This window comes from Megalobrama amblycephala, linkage group LG3, assembly GCF_018812025.1.
Source record: "Megalobrama amblycephala isolate DHTTF-2021 linkage group LG3, ASM1881202v1, whole genome shotgun sequence".
NCBI classification, from domain to species: Eukaryota; Metazoa; Chordata; class Actinopteri; order Cypriniformes; family Xenocyprididae; genus Megalobrama; species Megalobrama amblycephala.
Genome location: NC_063046.1, coordinates 16,593,656 through 16,612,525, shown reverse-complemented (window position 1 = coordinate 16,612,525; position 18,870 = coordinate 16,593,656). Strand labels below are relative to the sequence as shown.

Below are 18,870 nucleotides of genomic sequence, written 5' to 3'. Positions count from 1 at the left end.
AGTTTGAAAAAAAAAAAAAAAAAAATTATATCCTACAGGCGTTTTGATTCATCCACATTCTCCCTCCGTCTCGTGAAAAACGAGAGCGAACATTTGCCTTAATGCAAATCCAGTCATCATCCTTGTTGTACATTATAGACGTTTAAATAATTAAACTCACCAATTACAATGCAGATACCCACAATGTTCCCATCGATTAATGTGCGCGTGAATTAACTCTCCTCATTAGCAACTGGTGAAGCATGTGTATCATGTCAGATGAGATAAGGACTCTATGCACGTCTCTGTCAGCACACACTCACGCACCTCCAAATCCCAATCCATTCAACACTGCATGTGCGTTCGCTCTTGCCGTATTAATACATAACACATTGAAACACACAGCTCGCGCGGATCTTTCTTAGCACAATTGGCCGAAAACTGAAATCTGAGCACACTGGGTCTTACCGGTGAGTTTGTTTACCGCAGTTTCATTGCAAGCTCTCAGGCGCTCGATGCAGAGTAAACTACGGTCTTGTCCTGCCTCTTTGGAGTAAATCCCTTTTCGATTTACGGAATTTACCGAGCCCAGCCGATTACTAAAGGTGGGACTAGAGGAAATGCGTCATGCAGACCGGAATTATGGGGAATGTAGTCCTGATGTGTAGTCGGTCTACTTTTGAGCTTTAGTCTGTTTTATGGTAAATTAGTATTGCATTATGATATTTTAATTTATAATATGAATATAATATAGGAATAGATTAATTAAATTAAATAGAAACAAATAATATTTATTCACATAAACTACCAACCCATATTGACATAATAATTATATAGTAAATAATATTATATATTATTTTTAAATAGTTATTATTCTGCTCGTCAGTTTATTTCTTGGTAATCATGTTATTAGGCTATTAGTTAAAGGTGCTAAAGAGGATCTTTTCGTCGACTGAGAAACCAAAGACTGTTAGTGAGTTTTTGAAATGAGCGCATTTTGAGGGAACGCCTCCCAAAACTCATGCACGAGTATTGGAACACGAGTGTTTACCACCGGCATTCGCTGTGTCATGTTAGTGGATTCATTATGTCAGACTCACCGCAGGTAACTCATAATCTGCCGTTGTTAACGTTACTCCTGTCTCCTGACAAAAACATTGCATGCAGTGCCTGTGGAGTGTGGAAAGTTACTGGAGCGCGCAGCCGCGCACGTCTCGCACAAGGAACGTCGTGGCAGTGATTGACAAGCCAGAGGGCCAATCGTTTATGCAATGATCGCGTAAACGATTGGCTGATGTTTTTACGGCCCTACCTCGTGCACAGATGATGTATATTAATATTATTCCTTTCAAGTTTCAAGTAATATTGCAAAAATGTATAAAACAAAACATCCTCTTTAACCCTAGAATGCATGAGCCAAAAACCTACACAAATGCATAAAGGCAGAAGCAGTAGGTCATCCGGGTACTTTTTTGCCTACTGTTTTATGAAAACCATGAATTCAGACATACTCATTTCATAGGCCTACAGCTTTTCACCTACTATAGTAAGGAGAGATATCCATATTCAGACACAGGACTGTGTATGTATCCAAAAAATACTGTGTTGAGTCACTACTTTTATGCATTCTTGGGTTAGTGATACAAAAATGATTTTTTCCCCCCATCCTATGACCAAGAAATATTAAAATGACAATGAGGGTCAGCAACAGTTTTTGGAGAAATTATGGAATATCAAATAAATAAATGTTTAAATTATAAAATATTTAATAAATAATAGCATGCCAGGCCAATTTGACCCCCCTTTATGGATTCTAGGGTTAAATTATAATTACAAATATCCAGCATCACAAAGAAAATGTCTTGTCTTCTTTTTCTCACTGTATTACTCTCTATTTTTGATGTCCAGTTGTAAATCATCTGCCCAGTTTTAGGGGATCTAGCCTCAAGCTTGACTGAAGTCATGGATTGTGTGGTCAGGCACCTGGAATGTGTTACAGAGGTGATGACCCAACAAAGCTCAAACAGGGGTGAGCCCACAGCAGCATTCCACACATTCTATGGAGAACACATATCCTGTCCGAAAAACTCAAAAATGGAATTCCTCTCTATCACCCTCATGAAATATGTGGCTTTCAAACTAATACTGACCACCTTGTAGGAAATTCTGCTAATCTTTACTGCTATGAAATGTACTTTCAATCCCTGACCATTAGACCACTTTAGGTTGTGTCTGTAAGGTGCTTAAGTGCTGCCCTCTATGGATTAAAAGGTTGTATTACAACATGGTCCTAACCAAGGTGTCTGGGGTTTGTTTTCTTATGATGTTACACCATTGGGTCAGGCTGCTTCATGCTCTTTCTACACCACAATTCTGAAATGATGACTTGGTAGGGGTTTATATGAAAGAATGTCATTTCTTAATAATCAATAATTCACATTTAGGAATATTTAGGTGGAGATGTTTTAGATAAATTTAATCACTGTTTTGTAGGAAACAGGTACATCAACTGACTTCAAATTCCAGCACATGGAACATCTTTAAGGTAACTTTGATTAATACGACTGTCAAAAATTGTGTAGCCAGTTAAAAAAAGATAAGGAATATATATGTAATTTACAGTATATGAAATGTGATTTAAAGACAACTTTAAGTAATTCTCTAGTCATTAAGAAATGAATGTCCAAACCTGTTGTAACTCATTCTCTTACTTAATGACAGAGATATTGTAAAATCAAAACTTAAAGGTACAATATGTAATTTTTCACCACTAGAAGTTGCCTATTCAAAACAAAGGCGTAGCTCGATGATGCCTTGATTTCACGGAATCATGGGAGGTGTTGTCTTTACTTCTACAGCTGGTGGAAAAGAATCCAACGAGACTTGGGCAGAAATCATGTTCATGGATGAGCTAATGTATTAAAGATTTATTAACATTACTGTAGTATGAAGCAGGGTGGGGCTGAAAACTTTTGGAGTGGAACGCGTCCGCTAGAGTGATTTGCTAATGAGAGACAAACGCGATACACAGCATTTATTATGCTGCAGACGAGCACTTCCGCTTCTTCCGGTCAAACGTATGTGGAGTAAAGCAGTGCTATTTTATCATATTAGATACATTTGTATGTTGAAAGTTGTTACAATGCTACTCTGTGTGTTCGCTCAGCGGCTGCTATGAGACACTTAATGCACACTGCAGTAAGTTAGATCAATATTGGTAAAACATGGTACTCGCTGTAAATCAAGAAAATGAGATTTAAACAATAAGACTTACTGTGTTGAGCTATATAACATGATTAGTTTTCCATTGATGAATGTATCCAAACAGCTGCTCATCTGTCTAATAAAACACATAATATATTAAAGCGTCTTTGGTGTTTCCATGGTTTCTACAAAATAAAACCAGAAATCGAGGGTAACGCAGGTATGATGTCATTGATAGGCAATGCACGGACATGATCCGTGTCCTGGTTAAAATTCCTTATTTCTCTGGATTTAAACATTCTTGGAAACATTTGGGATAATGGAAGTGCACAAGCCAACAAAATATCTAACACTGTTCTACTGGTTTTTGGATATTTTAATCCAAAAATCTTACATATTGTGCCTTTAAAATTAAAAAATGTGTGTCTCTGAAATTGTGCAGAAAGACTAAACCTCTGGTTAATGTTTTTATTTTCTAGACAGAAAAAGCTCTAACATCCATTCACCAGATGGGGCTGTTGCTCACGCCAGCTGTTATTTCCATCACAATGAACCTATAGTGGTGGGGGAGAATTCATTTAATTTAAAGGGTTGATTTGTTATTTGTCATTCAAAGCCCCTCCCAGATTCTTTTCTTTTGAAACATAGGCTACATGTGGCTTGTGGAAAACAAAACAAAGCAAAACAAAACAGTGGAGCAGAAGAGAACAGGCACAGTGACATTACATAAGCATGAGAAAGTTTTTCATCATCAGGTAGAACTTTTCTATAACTCACATTTGACTTTATTTCCTGATTATGAAATACTTTTGCTAATAGGCTGTATAAAATGTGTGAGAAACTCTTCATTAGTAGTTCTTCATGCACTGCTTGCCAACATTCTACATATTACCATGAGAATTTTTTATCTTACAATAGGAATAGATATTTGTGTATTTATTAATTGGATGATTAATTATCAAAATGTATGCCTAAATTATATTTTGTCACTGACGTCTGTGCATTCCAATCTGGAAGTGTTAGACAACAGCAGCTTACAGTATGTCTTGACTCTTTCAGTATCCGATTACAGGTTTGAGATCCTAGGATGTAAAACATTCAGCGCAAAGACAAAAAGCCTCTATGTGTGCAAACATCATAAGATCAACTCTCACAACCAAATTCCCAGAGGATCACGTGGACCAATCTGTCTGAAGAGCCTTTAAACTTGTCCCTAAAGGAAAACCACAGCCAGGGGACAAAGAGAGTCTGATGGATGCATGTGAGGTGGGAAAATGCCATCACAGTCAGACTCAGGCCCCTCCATCTTTTTTTCAGATTTTCAAATTATCTGTGTGCATCTATGCAGGCTATATCAAAGTATACAGTAGGCCTATGTCTCAGCAAATGAAAATTGTTAATGATTAATACATATTTTCATATATCAGAATATATTTACATTTGTGTAGGCTACACTGTAAAATATGATTATCATACAGAGACAAATTAAAGTAAACAGTAATTTTATATCTTCCACAAGCGATAGCCGTCTCTCATTTGGTATACAAATGAACATCAGCCACCTCAGTACACTTTCACTTTGCGATCATTGCTCTTGAATCAACTAGCCAGGGCTGCGTTTCCCAAAAGCATCTGATCATAGAGACCATTGGTGGCAATTGTTCTACGATCAACTTACGAAGCGTTTGGGAAACGCAGTCCAGCCTGTTTATAAGGTAGTAATCTCGCGACCCCAGATGCAGACAGCGTGAGTGGATCGCCGAATGAGTCGATCTTGGTGTGAACGCCTGTCACACAGGGAGGGAAGTAACCTTATCAAATGCGTATTGTGGCATTTTAGCGCGCTACCTGCGACAGTGTCGCTGTCGTTTTCGACTCACCATGGTGTTCGAGTCTTTAGTCAGTGATCTCTTAAACAGGTTCATTGGAGATTATGTGGAAAACCTGGACAAGTCGCAGCTTAAGATTGGCATATGGGGAGGTAAGCGTACTGTATTCGTCAAACAGCCCGTCAACAACAGAGACGCTTGTCTTATCTTCTGTTGCAAAACATCCTATGCCGATATGCAGTGCAAGCTAGGTGTAAATGTACTGCAGTGTCCATTAATGCCTCTCGTGTTTGATTGGTTTCGGTCCTGTTACATTGGCAGCCTGTCAATTTGCTTGCACGGAGGCGATAAAAAAAACATTATTTATACGGTTTACTTTCATTATTTATAGAGTTCCCGCCCTGTTATGTATTATTTATCTCAGTAATAAACATTATTCAAGCCTATTTAATTCTCACATTATGCATGAATGTGTGTGTGGATATACACACGCAGTTGTCTTATAGATAAGACACAGAAAATGGTTTGAAGTGGACCACACCTTCATTGTTAATAATAAGTTTAAACGTAATTAATTTTCCTGAAAACTTTTGTTGTTTTCATTCTGAAGGGACTGCCTCCTCTTTGTCATACTGGGAATTCAAAGTGTCCCATTGTTGTAGAAACAGATTAAAAATATCTTGGAAAAGTTAAATTCCTAATTCCAAATAATTGGAAAAACATGGAGTGCCTTATTTTAAAACAGTTTAATTGTCAATAGCTTTATGACCCACATCACTCCTATCAACACAATACTAATGACTCCATCTTAGAGTTACAGCCTAGTTAGTATGTAAATGTTTGTACCTTATGTAAACAATCTACTGTACAACTGGTTGTATATCTTTTTGAAAATAAAAAAACGAATGTAATGCATATGAATGTTTTATTCAAATGTTGCAGCTGTGGTTTAAGTGTAACATTTGCTATAATTAATCAAATTAATTTGCTATTATTATCCAAAATAATAGTTAACATAATTGGTGGATTGAGGTCCGTCCATAATTGCCATTATCACTGATGGAAACTCTCAATTCCCATGAAATTCCCATCTGTGCTTAATCTTTCTTTTTGTGGTCAATGTATTGTTAATGTACTGTTGGGTATGTGCAAATATGTGTGTTCGTTCAGTTCAGTTAATCTTTTAGTATATGCTTTGAAAGGAGTCATATATCAGATTACTGTCATTCTGCCATGTTATTATAGTCACGTTACTAGATGTGTCATGGCCAGAACAACTCCAACTAGATTCTCTCAGTTAAATTCCAAGGATAGTTTGAAGCCATGTTTCATTAGAATCATAAGGAACATTTGTTGGTGTGAAAAAGAAAGTTCACCAGTGTTCTTAATGTATGTTATAGATCGTATTGTGAATTATTCATCTATGTAAAAAAAAATACACCTCATTATTTTTATAATCAAGATATCATTACTGTATCTTCTGGCAAAAACGGAAGACTTCTCTCTGGTGATGTATGCAGGACTTCTCCAATCATTTAGTCTCCTTAAACTGCCGTACCTGCAAGCTCTCATTCATCTGCTGCAGTTTTTGAGTGCAAAAAAATTCAACCAACAACCGATGCATAGAGAACCAAGTCCCCATCCTACATTTTTTACCTTTCCTATAATCCATTAGAATCGGAATTGGAACATGGAAGCAGTAGAAGTAGATCTTTAGTTACTTTCATTTTATTGTGAGTTTAAAATGGTCAGCTGTTGTTAAAATGAGAAGGAGAGGAGGGAACTGTTTTACTATATTAAACCGTAAGCTTTCATAGTTGTGAGAGACTTCACAGGGGTTTAGACAGTCCTTGGCCAGATCAGCATGGGCGCCCTGTTATTTTGTCAGCATGCTGTTTGATATGGTGACATCTTTATCCCAGCATCAGATAAGCTGCTCTGGTTGACATTTATTTCTTTTCTGTGATGCCAGTCCAATTATCGTCAGTGTCAAAAGTAGCCAATCGTATCTGGATTCATTTGTTTATGTGTTTCATGGTTGTATTTCTTATCTTTGACACTGGCAAAATGATGAGTTTCTGATATTTTGATGGATGGATATATTGAATTGTTCCATAAAAGGCAAATTGCAGTGTTAAAATTACAACACTGAACACAGACCTCATAATACATGTACAGTCTGCTATATACATTGTCATTGAATGCCTAATATATAAAATGTACAATACAGTCATTTTTGTCTTTTTTTTTTAGGAAATGTGGTGTTGGAAAATTTGAAGGTGAAAGAAAATGCTTTGGTAAGTTTGTACTGGACAATCTTAACCACATTCACCAAGTTTAATTACATGTTACATATTATTTTAATGTAGATTTATATGTTATTTATTAACAATGTCATGTCTCAAAACTTAGAATATGAACACATAAAAAAAAACATCTTGATAAGAGAGAGCGTGTTTGTGTATGTAACACTGTGGTCAACTCTTAAGTGCCTGTGGCTTCTGCTGAATCAAGAGTGTTAACACATTAAGATTTGCTGATGTTTCTACAACTAAATCATAACTAGTTTTTATATGTATGTGTGTACAAAACAGTGTTTTTAATATTATATGCTTGAAATCTGCTTTTCAAACCTATTTGTTCATTTTATCTTTGTTCTTTAGAGCGAGTTTGACGTCCCTTTTAAAGTGAAGGCTGGTCAGATTGGTGAGTATCCAACTTTATCAGGCAAATTGTGCTGCAGGGAACTGTAGCTTGTGTAGTGTTATGAAAAAGTGTGAAATGTGTTCTTTATTTTTCTAATGTTCTGCCTTGTATGTTGATGACCTGTAACCAAGGAGATTGAAGTAGAAAAAAGTTTCACTGTTTAGTTTGAGGAATTGCACTTCCCATATTGTGCTGCTTAAGACAGATTGAACTTCGAAATAACAGTCAAGTAAAAGTGATTTTATTTCACTTCCTGGTGGTTTTAGGGAGAGATCAAACTCAAAATGTAATCAAGACAGCTAAGCAGCTGTAAAGCTTGAGGGTTCTGTTCTGTTGTAATATAAATTTAAATATAGTAATTTAAAGATTGTGGTCTGCTTTCACACTCCCTCATTTTTCCTCAACAGATTTGTCTGTTGAATTGAAGCAGTTTTAACAGATACTTCTAATTCAGCAAACACTGCAGCACGGATGTCTTGCCAATAAGAAGGAGCTTGTTAAAACGGTCATCAGTTCATGTTATCACATGATCCAGTCAGATGACTTTAAACATCTGCTGGACAGTGTGTCAAGATGTCAAATTGTAAAAAGTAATTGGTTAACAAGGACGACATGCTAGTCTGAGTATTTCTGAGAAATTCCCTGCATAGTTACTACATTTAAAAAAAAAAAAAAAACTTCTAAGGTCCACTTTTAAGGTCCACTTTTATTCTGCATATTATATGTGCTTGGTCAAAATATATCTAGCTATAAGTTACCCAAATAAATCCAACAACTTACATTTTTACATTTTTCTAAAAGGAATTATGTCGTTTCACAATGTTCAAGTTTTTAATGTCTGCTCTTGTTCCTGAACAAAACTTATCTACTAATTATTCTAACTGACTCTGATTCTTCCTAATAACCATGTTTAAATTGTTTAATATGTGTCATAGAGCCTGTTTACACCTGGTCACTTCATGTGTTTTTACTGATCGGATATCTATATGATTTGTTAAAATTGTTTACACTTGGCCACATAAATGTGTCTCTGCAAAACGGATATAAATGCGATCTTCAATTCACATGCTATATGTAAATTTAATGGAGTTCACGTCAAGGAAAGCTAATTTCAAGATCAAACACCATAATCAGAGAGCAGCATCAGCTCTGGTACTTTTAATGAAGATGACTGTGTGTTGAGTCTGCGACACCTTTCACTTTTATTTGCATCAGTTTGCGCGTTGGCTTGCTGAAGAGACACTTTACTCATTTGCGGTGATGCAGTCATATCTGGCTAGCATGTCTTATAGCCTATAACACGCTCTCATGCATACATTTTTAAACATTTTGGGAGGAGTAAAATTTACATATGTGGTTTCAACAACCAGATGCATTTACATTTGTCCAGTTTAGTTTGGAATGTGTCTCAGACCACCTTCTGAAGTGGTTTGAGTGATCTCGAAAGCGCTTCGGAGGGGATTTACACCTGGTCTTTTCACTATTGGATTAGCTAGGTGACCAGGCGTAAACAGGCCCTTACTTTTAGCTGAGACACATGGAATAACATAATGCTAATGATTTCAGAGGATCCTATGCTATTTAAGCGCTATTATCTTCCATATAGTCGCAATGAATTGAAAATGTCTGTTCTTTAGGTAAACTGACTCTGAAGATCCCTTGGAAAAACCTTTACAATGAAGCAGTGGTAGCCACATTAGATGGATTATACCTTCTGGTGGTTCCTGGTGCAAGTGAGTACTTATAGTTTTTTTTGTTTTACTTAAAATGTTCTTAATGCATCATGTCTCTTAATGTGGAAGCTTAAATAGTTTATATATCTAGCCTGAAGCATCATGCCATGTATTTCATGACACTTTACTGCAGGCATCTGTCTGCTTTCATTTCTTGTTATAACATCTCCTCTTAAGAATAATTGCATGATTTATTTATAACTTAGATGGTTTCCTGCCTTTTAACAGAGGGTGTATACAGTTGCTGAATACTGAACTGCATACTAGTATAATGATCTTACTACTTTTACAATATCTTTCTATGACAGAAATAGTAGGAGTATTATACTAGTATGCGGTTCCGAATTCACCAAGCGTCTTGCATTATACTACTTTTAACTGCACAAGGAAACTTTAATTATCAGTGAAGATCGTATTAATGAAAACATGCACTAGACACATATATTTTTGATATTTGTAGTTTAAAAAAAATGAGTTTATTAATTAGTTATTAAAAAAAGTACAGATCTCTGAAATAATAATTTGGGGTGTTATGCATTAAAGGGTTAGTTCACCCAAAAATGAAAATTCTGTCATTTATTACTTACCCTCATGCCGTTCCACACCCCTAAGACCTTTGTTAATTTTCCGAACACAAATTAAGATATTTTAGTTGAAATCCGATAGCTCCGTGAGGCCTGCATAGGGAGCAATGGACACTTCCTCTCTCAAGATCCATAAAGGTACTAAAAACATGTTTAAATCAGTTCATGTGAGTACAGTGGTTCAATATTAATATTATAAAGCGACGAGAATATTTTTGGAGCGCCAAAAAAACAAAATAACGACTTATATAGTGATGGCCGATTTCAAAACACTGCTTCATGAAGCATCGGAGCACAATGAATCAGTGTATCAAATCATGATTCAGATCGCGTGTCAAACTTCCAACGGCTGAAATCACGTGACTTTGGCGCTCCGAACAGCAGATTCGATACACTGATTCATTTGTGCTCCGATGCTTCCTGAAGCAGTGTTTTGAAATCGGCCATCACTAAATAAGCGTTTTTTTTTTTTTTGGCGCTCCAAAAATATTCTCGTCGCTTTATAATATTAATATTGAACCACTGTACTCACTACTCACATGAACTGATTTAAATATGTTTTTAGTACCTTTATGGATCTTGAGAGAGGAAGTGTCATTGCTCCCTATGGAGGCCTCACGGAGCTATCAGATTTCAACTAAAATATCTTAATTTGTGTTCTAAGATTAACGAAGGTCTTACGGGTGTGGAACGGCATGAAGGTAAGTAATAAATGACAGAATTTTCATTTTTGGGTGAACTAACCCTTTAACAATGAACAATCCCTTAAAAAAACACAGTAACTCGTGCACCATTTGATTATCTAAGACTCATTTAAAACTATGTGAGGATGTTATTTTTATGCCTATTATAGCAACAATTCAAGCGTACCGAATTACTGAATTTATTTGATGCAGTTTATATCTTCTATTTCTATTGGGCTGCTTCGACTGACATCTTCTTTTACATGTTACAGCTGAGTCTAAGTTATTTTCCTCACCTTACAATGGTAAGCCAGGTGTAGAAGGTGGGTAGCAGGGTGGTGGCTTGGGACCCGGACCGATAAGCTGCTCTTGTGTGTATCTGACTCTTTGATTATTATGGCAAACTTTATTTTTTTACCTGTGGTTACGATGTCTAATAATACAAATACAAGTATTTGTTTGGAGAGCCTTTGATAGCATGTATTGACAGTCTCTCAATCGAGTGTTCAAACAAAATTTTTATACTTTTTTTTCCATATTTCTTCTGTGCTCTGCTTTATCTTATAAACTGATCAATTCTGTATAATGCATGTTAGTAAAACGCAGAAATCAAATGATTTTTAAAGCATGAAAGTCTGTCTCTCTGGGAATGAAGATCTTAATGCCAATCAAAAGTGGTTTGATGTACAGAGAAGTTTTTCTCTTCGGGAGATTTGTTGGGATATGACAGAATGAATACACTATATCTCTAATGGACTGAATTGCCTCAGGAACTTCTCAAACCCTTTTGGTCTCTATAGAACAAAAATAAGCAATGGCATTTTTTAGGGCTACTTTCTGTCATTACTCTAGTGAAGAAAGATAAACAGTGCCAGCATGTACAATAGCAGGCAGTGAGGTTTTGTTTCTCATGGATTGGTCTGAACTGGTTCTTCCTGAATGAGCTTCACCAGTGGTTGCCAAAGGCTTTCAGAGGATGAAAATTTTAAGTCTGCTTGAATGTGCAGCATTAGACTTCAGCTACTTGTAAGCCACAGTGCAAAGAGAGAGAGATGGTCATTGTAAATCGCTTTCTTTAATTACATGGTTGACCGAGCTCACAGTGTGTCAACCTATATTTGTTTTTTCCACTTGTACATTTGTGTGTATCCAAAGACAATGTTAGTTGGCAGTTGTAAAAACTATTTAGTAGTAAATGAAAGATTTCTGAGGTGTGAATGATATTAATAGTGTCTTTTATGTTTGTTTGCCTCTAACTGTGTGTGTGTTGTGTGTTTGAAGCGATTAAGTATGATGCAGTTAAAGAAGAGCGTTACCTTCAGGAAGCCAAACAGAAGGAGCTTCAGCGCATTGAGGAGACCCTTCAGCTGGTCGCTCGGAGAGGTGAGATATACTTAGGGTGTGATAATTTCTTGACCTTGTGCATAGTCAATTTTTTGCATTAAAATTTGCTAGTTCTCTCCTTATGATCTTTGTGTAATTTATATGTGGTTGTTGGATGTACAACTTTATTAATGGATGTTCATCATACCATAATCAGTCTTTTTCAACCTCATTCATCATTCATTCATCAATTTATTTAAGGTTGCTCAATAAATCTGCATCATGTCAGTTCATCATTAATTGCTTCTGGGTGTTTTAAGGTTTAGATCATCGTCTAACACTAACTTAAAGGGATTGCAATTATATATGGCAAACCTTTAAAGGGATAGTTCACACAAAAATGAATATTCTGTCATTAATTACTCACCCTCATGTCGCTTCACACTCGTAAGACCTTCGTTCATCTTCGGAACACAAATTAAGATATTTTTGATGAAATCCGAAAGCTCTCTGAACTCTCCATAGACAGCAATTTAACCACCACTTTCAAGTTATAGAAAGGTACTAAAAACATAGCTAAAATAGTCCACATGACTGCAGTTGTTCAAACTTAATTTCATGAAGCAACGAGAATACTTTTTGTGTGACTTTATTCAACAATATCTTCTCTTCTGTGCCATTCTCCTAAGCTTTTTACGTTCAGTGCTTCCAGGTTTTACGTTAGAATGCCGGCTCAGTATTGGCAGATGCTGTTCACAAGTGTGTGATGCAGGAGCCAAAATATTCTTGTCGCTTCCTAAAATGACGGTTGAACCACTGCAGTCACGTGGACTATTTTAACGATGTCGATGGACCTTGAAAGTGGTAATATAAATTGCTATATATGGAGTCATAGAGCTCTCGGCTTTCATCAAAAAATATCTTAATTTGTGTTCTGAAGATGAATGAAAGTCTTACGGGTGTGGAACGACATGAAGATGAGTAATTAATAACAGAATTTTCATTTTTGGGTGAACCAACCCTTTAAGATGACTTTCTCTATAAAAGCACATGTGGAGGAACATTATCAAAGCTTTTTGTGTTTGTGCATAAAAATGGGTTGTTCATTCATTGAAAAAAAAAAAAAAAATCAACACTTAATTATTATTCTGAAATGTGCAGTAAACTTGGTTTCAGACCACAAAAACTCTCTTATAGTTTTTCTGGGACATAACCAGCATCCTGGATGTCCCTATTATTAGGAGCACTTATTTTTCCTAATTCAAACTGTATATTCTTTTTTTCTAAATAAATATTTATTAATTTTTCATATTGAACATTATAGTTTTATGATGTATAAATAAAAGTTGTTGTTTTTTTTCCCAAAGAAATGAATACTCTGCATGAAATGGTCTTTTCTTCTCTGTTGTGATGTATATCCAAGTGAAACAGCTTTTCTAATGATGATAAGTGTAGGGCGGGACTTGCTTTTGTCCATCGGGAATTGATTGGATAGTTGGATCTTTGTGGTTTGCTATTACTGTGATTACTATTACTGTGCCAGTAAACACGTCATCAGAAAAGAGAAGAGATGATGCTGCAAGAGAAAGGGAAAGTTATTTTGATTAAATAATAGGGCACATGTTTTTAAAAATAATGATGTGCACAGATAATTAATTTATAAGGAATACTGCAGTATTGCATGAAAAAAGAATTGTCAATTTTGATTTCATGGTGACTTTAAGTAATAAATTGCATTTTAAAATTTGAAATAGAACAATTATGTTACATTGTAATAATATATTACAATATTACTGTTTTAATGTATTTTTGATCAAATAAATGGTGAGAAGAGACTTTTGAAGTTAGATTTTGGTAGTTTATTATAGATTTATAATATTGTCCATTTATCTGTCAGTGGCCACAGTATGACAGAATATCAATAAAATTTCAATATCGGTGCATCTCTACATTCATTCAATCACATCAGCCCTTCAATCAGTTCACACATCCATCCATCCATCCATCCATCCATCCATCCATCCATCCATCCATCCATCCATCCATCCATCCATCCATCCATCCATCCATCCATCCATCCGTACATTCAGATCTCTATCCCTAACAGCTGTGTGTGTTTGCTTTGTGCTGCATCTGATGGACCGCAGGCTCTCAAGATGGAGAGTTTGTGTTTAATCTGGAGAGTTATGTGTATAAGAATCCACCACGGGGTATGTACAGACCCATTCCTATAGCAGGCCAATCATACACCTGTCTTATTCAAAGAGACATTCTTTTTTTTTTCGAAAGTGTTTACTGAGGGTGTACATACTTTTTCCTCCTCACTGCTTGGTGTGCTTTTGTGCATTTTTTTATGCAAGTGTGTGTTTATTGCAAGGGTGAGTGAGTGTTTATTGCTGCACTATGATCCTCTTCTACCTCAACAACTTTTCTCTCTCCCCCAATGCTGCGCTCTAAGAAAAAGGACGTAAACTTAAAAAGCATAAAAAACCCTTTAGGAGATCTAAAAAGTATGAACATAAAGCAGGTGGGTGGCCCGAAGCGACTGTGATCGACTCATAGTGGCAAATATGAGAACATATTTTCAATAGCTTTAATCTGTTTATTGAATTAAATATGTTTACATAAGTATTCGATTAAGGCGTTAGAATAGCAAATAGGATGGAGCTAAGATAAACCCTATATTCATGTTTACAGAGTTATTTTTAATTTCAGAGAAACCTCAGGAGGAAAAGAAAGACACGTTCACTGAGAAACTGGCTACACAAGTTATCAAAAACCTCCAGGTCAAAATCACCAGCATTCACATCAGATATGAAGATGACGTAAGTGTTGACTCTGCATACATGTCTTCAGTTATGTGTATTTTTGAATGTATATGTGAATATTAATGAAGATGTGGCTTTTAATCTGTATAAGTTTGTTGAACATTCAGTATGTGAGGGGCATTTTCTCTCTGTGCTTCAGGTGTCAGACCCTCAGAAACCTCTTGCTATGGGCGTGACTCTTTCAGAACTCAGTCTACAGGTGCTCTCTCAAAATACTATCATATAAATGTCACAAAGTGAATCAGGTGCAATTACAATTAATTTGAAATTAGCAGTTCTTATTTGCACACTCTAGTCTTTAAGTACGCCATCAGTTTCTCTCTCTTATAGACAGCAGATGAGAATTGGAAGACTTGTATTCTGAATGAAGCAGCCAAGATCATCTACAAAGTAAGCCACCAGTATACATGTCTAATATTAATAAGATTTAATGTTACAACTGTGGTTGTGTGTCTAACATGTGTGTCTGTGTGTATTCTCTACATAAGCTGGGCCGCCTGGAGTGTTTTTGTGCTTATTGGAATGTGAAAGGTCCAATCTTCTACAGAGGCTCCTGGCAAGAGATAGTGGTAATGTGCCTTTCATATTTTTCTCTAACAGCCAAACTCTCTGGTAGTGTTATATAGAGTTTTCATAGTATTGAAGACTGCTGTGTTGTCATCAGGCATTGTAAATGGTGCATCATATTAAAGGTGCCATATATAAAGGTGCCTATAATACAGTGCATTTACAAAGTTCACACAGCTAATATAACCCTCAAATGGATCTTTACAAGATGTTCGTCATGTATGCTGCATGCATGCATCGATTCCTGTGAGTATAGTATTTATTTGGATGTTTACATTTGATTCTGAATGAGTTTGATAGTGCTCCGTGGTTAAAGCTAACATTACACACTGTTGGAGAGATTTATAAAGAATGAAGTTGTGTTTATGCATTATACAGAGTGCAAGTGTTTAAAAATGAAAATAGCGACGGCTCTTGTCTCTGTGAATACAGTAATAAAAGATGGTAACTTTAACCAACAATAGCCTACATTAGCAACATGCTAACGAAACTTTTAGAAAGAGAATTTACAAATATCACTAAAAATATCATGATATCATGGATCATGTCAGTTATTATTGCTCCATCTGCCATTTTTCGCTGTTGTTATTGCTTGCTTACCTAGTCTGATGATTCAGCTGTGCACCGATCCAGACGTTAATACTGGCTGCCCTTGTCTAATGCCTTTCATAATGTTGGGAACATGGGCTGGCATATGCAAATATTGGGGCCGTACACCCCGACTGTTACGTAACAGTCGGTATTGTGTTGAGATTCGCCTGTTCTTCAGAGGTCTTTTAAACAAATGAGATTTATATAAGAAGGAGGAAACAATGGAGTTTGAAACTCAGTGTATGTCTTTTCCATGTAATGAACACTTGTTATTCAACTATGCCAAGATAAATTCAATTTTTAATTCTAGGGCACCTTTAAACAGTTTAAATGCAAATAAAATTATGTCATACCCTCACGTTGTTCCAAACTAATAAGACTTTCTTTTATCTTAAAAACACAAATGAAGATATTTTGGTAACACTTTTTACAATAAGGTCTCATTTGTTAAAATTAGTTAATGAATTAACTAACATGAACTAACAATGAGCAATACATTTGTTACAGTATTTATTAAACTTTGTTAATGTTGGGTAATAAAAATACAGTCATTCATTGTTTGTTCATGTTAGTCAGTTGTGTAAAGTATCTGATGTAATGTAATTAGTTGCTGTACTAAAGTATCTTTTTGGCTAAGTTAATATTAACTAATGAAACGTTGTAAAAAAAAAAAAAAAAAAATATATATATATATATATATATAATTTTTTTTTTTTTTTTTTTGAAACTTGAAAGATTTCTGTCCATCCATTGAAAGTTTGTGCAGCCAAAAATGTGACACTTCATAAAGACATATCTAATCTATGTAATATAGATAAATAATCTATGTATGTATAGTGGTTTAATCCAAGTCTTATGAAGAGGCACAATAACTTTATTTGATGAACAGATTTAATTTAGGTTTTTATTCACATTGATTAACGCTCATACATTGAGCACATCAAATATGATAAATGTAAGCTCAACCATACTTGTGTGATGCATGACAATCAATGAAGTTTGATCCTGTCTTTCACGCAAGCATGTTTGCACTTTCTGAAAACCAATTATGTTTATTCTCGCACATCAAACAAGGACCATATTTGATGTTCTTGATGTATGTATGTATGCTGATTAATGTTTATATGTGAGTAAAAGCCTAAACTAAATCTGTTCATCATATAAAGTGATTGTGACGTTTCAGAAGACTTGGATTAAACCACTCGATTCATATTAATTGCATTTACAACATCTTTATGAACTTTTTGAAATGTTGCATGGACTTTCAATCGCGGGACAAAAATATAATTGAAAAAAAACTACATTTGTGTTTTGAAGATGAACGAAAGTCTTATTGTTTGAAACGACATGAGGGTGAGTAATTGATGACAGAATTTTCATTTATGGGTGAACTAAATCTTTAAATTAGAAGATCACATGCAGGAAGCATGACTTGCATTTGTGTATTTTGAAAAGCTTGCAATTTGACTGGCAGTTAAATTGTAAAGCTGGGGCAGTACTGTAGGTATTAAAAAAGAAACATAATAAAAGTTGATCAGAGTTGTTAAGACACAATAAAATATGAAATTCTTTTGAACCTATATTATAGCGCGATGAGATCACTATTCATTTATGATCATATCAGGAAGAGAAAAATGTATATATTGTAGTTTGTCATGTCTATGCTGAAGATCTTTGATCTTTTGACATTAACTTAGCAGCTGAACAGTTAGTTTGTGAGTCAGTCTGAAGTCTCTAGCTGGATGCATCTGGCTAACATTTGACTCATCTCTTATCAAGGCTTTTTGTGACAGTAAATGCAGTGAAGATTGAATTTGCTTGGATCCTAGCACTTTTTTATCTTTTAGTCTCTCTCTCGCACACGCACTTTTAATCTCTCTCTCTTTATATCTCTTAATCTTTCTTAGTCTCTCAGAGAGGCAAAAGAAGTATTTGAACTTGCTCTCTGTGGTTTTTGCAATCAGCTCAACAAAGACTGCCTCAAACAGCATAACTAACTCCAAGTCTGCTGACATAACTAAGTCTGCACCAGTGGCATGCAGTGGTGTTCTGAAATGAGGAGGCACACAATGTCCTCAGTTTTATTTATTTTAAACTTTTTATTTTTTATAAATCATATGTAAATTCATGTCTGTTACTTTTAACGTCGTCACATTTCCCTCCTTAAATGAACATTACTTTACATCGAAAAAGAAAAAAAGAAACCAAATACAATTCTATTTTGTATTTTTACATTAACAATGTAATTAATGTTCTATTTATTAAAACCAAGTCAGTCTCATCAAGTTAGTGTTAAACATTTTTACATTTATTCCAAAATAATAACTAAAGGCAGTAACAATTTAAACAATATGTTTTATTTGTGTATTGATTTTCAGCTGTTCTTTTTAATAGTCAGTTTATTTTGGATCATCAGTCATGCTCGGTAGACACCTATATTTTACAGTCTATGGTAGACACTCTATTCACTCACAGACACGAAGATGCATCTTTAATTTCACCAAGCTGATTGCTCACTAAAACCCCCGCAGTCATCATGTTTTCTGGTCTTTTCAAGTTTAATTTTGACATAACATAAAGCGTGATATCTAAGTGGGTGAGCTGTTTACTTACAGTACTTATGTGAACAAAAGGCAGGATTTATCGCACAAACCAATCATATACAATAGTGGATCAACGGATCACAAAACTCATGGTTCGGATCACATCACGGTTATGAAGTCACGGATCGGATCATTTTTTGGATCAGCACAAAAAAAAAAAAAACTTAACTTTGCATTTATTACTTAGCCCACTTTAACTACTCCGATACGACAGCAGAAACTACTAGCCTAACTAATACA

General features: G+C 35.4%; 2 protein-coding genes across 10 annotated transcripts in view; one reads left to right on the top strand and one right to left on the bottom strand.

Annotated features, from left to right (window-relative positions):
- tln2a (talin 2a) overlaps nucleotides 1–563 on the bottom strand; it is a 68,347-nt gene extending 67,784 nt beyond the window's left edge. The window contains exon 1 of one of the 2 annotated variants that reach the window (XM_048184285.1): nucleotides 448–563. The gene's annotated coding sequence lies outside the window, so the exon portion shown is untranslated. The remainder of the gene's footprint in view (nucleotides 1–447) is intronic. The other variant, XM_048184286.1, reaches the window with a different exon arrangement.
- A 4,340-nt stretch (nucleotides 564–4,903) lies between these two features.
- The window catches only part of vps13c (vacuolar protein sorting 13 homolog C), a 72,117-nt gene continuing 58,150 nt past the window's right edge, over nucleotides 4,904–18,870 (top strand). For 3 of the 8 annotated variants that reach the window (XM_048184274.1, XM_048184275.1, XM_048184272.1), the window contains exons 1-11: nucleotides 4,906–5,164; nucleotides 7,266–7,309; nucleotides 7,676–7,718; nucleotides 9,356–9,451; nucleotides 12,000–12,101; nucleotides 14,189–14,251; nucleotides 14,500–14,568; nucleotides 14,757–14,866; nucleotides 15,009–15,068; nucleotides 15,200–15,259; nucleotides 15,358–15,438. In XM_048184274.1, the coding sequence (XP_048040231.1) occupies nucleotides 5,065–5,164; nucleotides 7,266–7,309; nucleotides 7,676–7,718; nucleotides 9,356–9,451; nucleotides 12,000–12,101; nucleotides 14,189–14,251; nucleotides 14,500–14,568; nucleotides 14,757–14,866; nucleotides 15,009–15,068; nucleotides 15,200–15,259; nucleotides 15,358–15,438 (828 nt within the window). In that variant the 5' untranslated portion in view covers nucleotides 4,906–5,064. Of the gene's footprint in view, nucleotides 5,165–7,265; nucleotides 7,310–7,675; nucleotides 7,719–9,355; nucleotides 9,452–10,990; nucleotides 11,024–11,999; nucleotides 12,102–14,188; nucleotides 14,252–14,499; nucleotides 14,569–14,756; nucleotides 14,867–15,008; nucleotides 15,069–15,199; nucleotides 15,260–15,357; nucleotides 15,439–18,870 lie in introns of all 8 variants that reach the window. The other 5 variants (XM_048184279.1, XM_048184277.1, XM_048184278.1 and 2 more) reach the window with 5 other exon arrangements.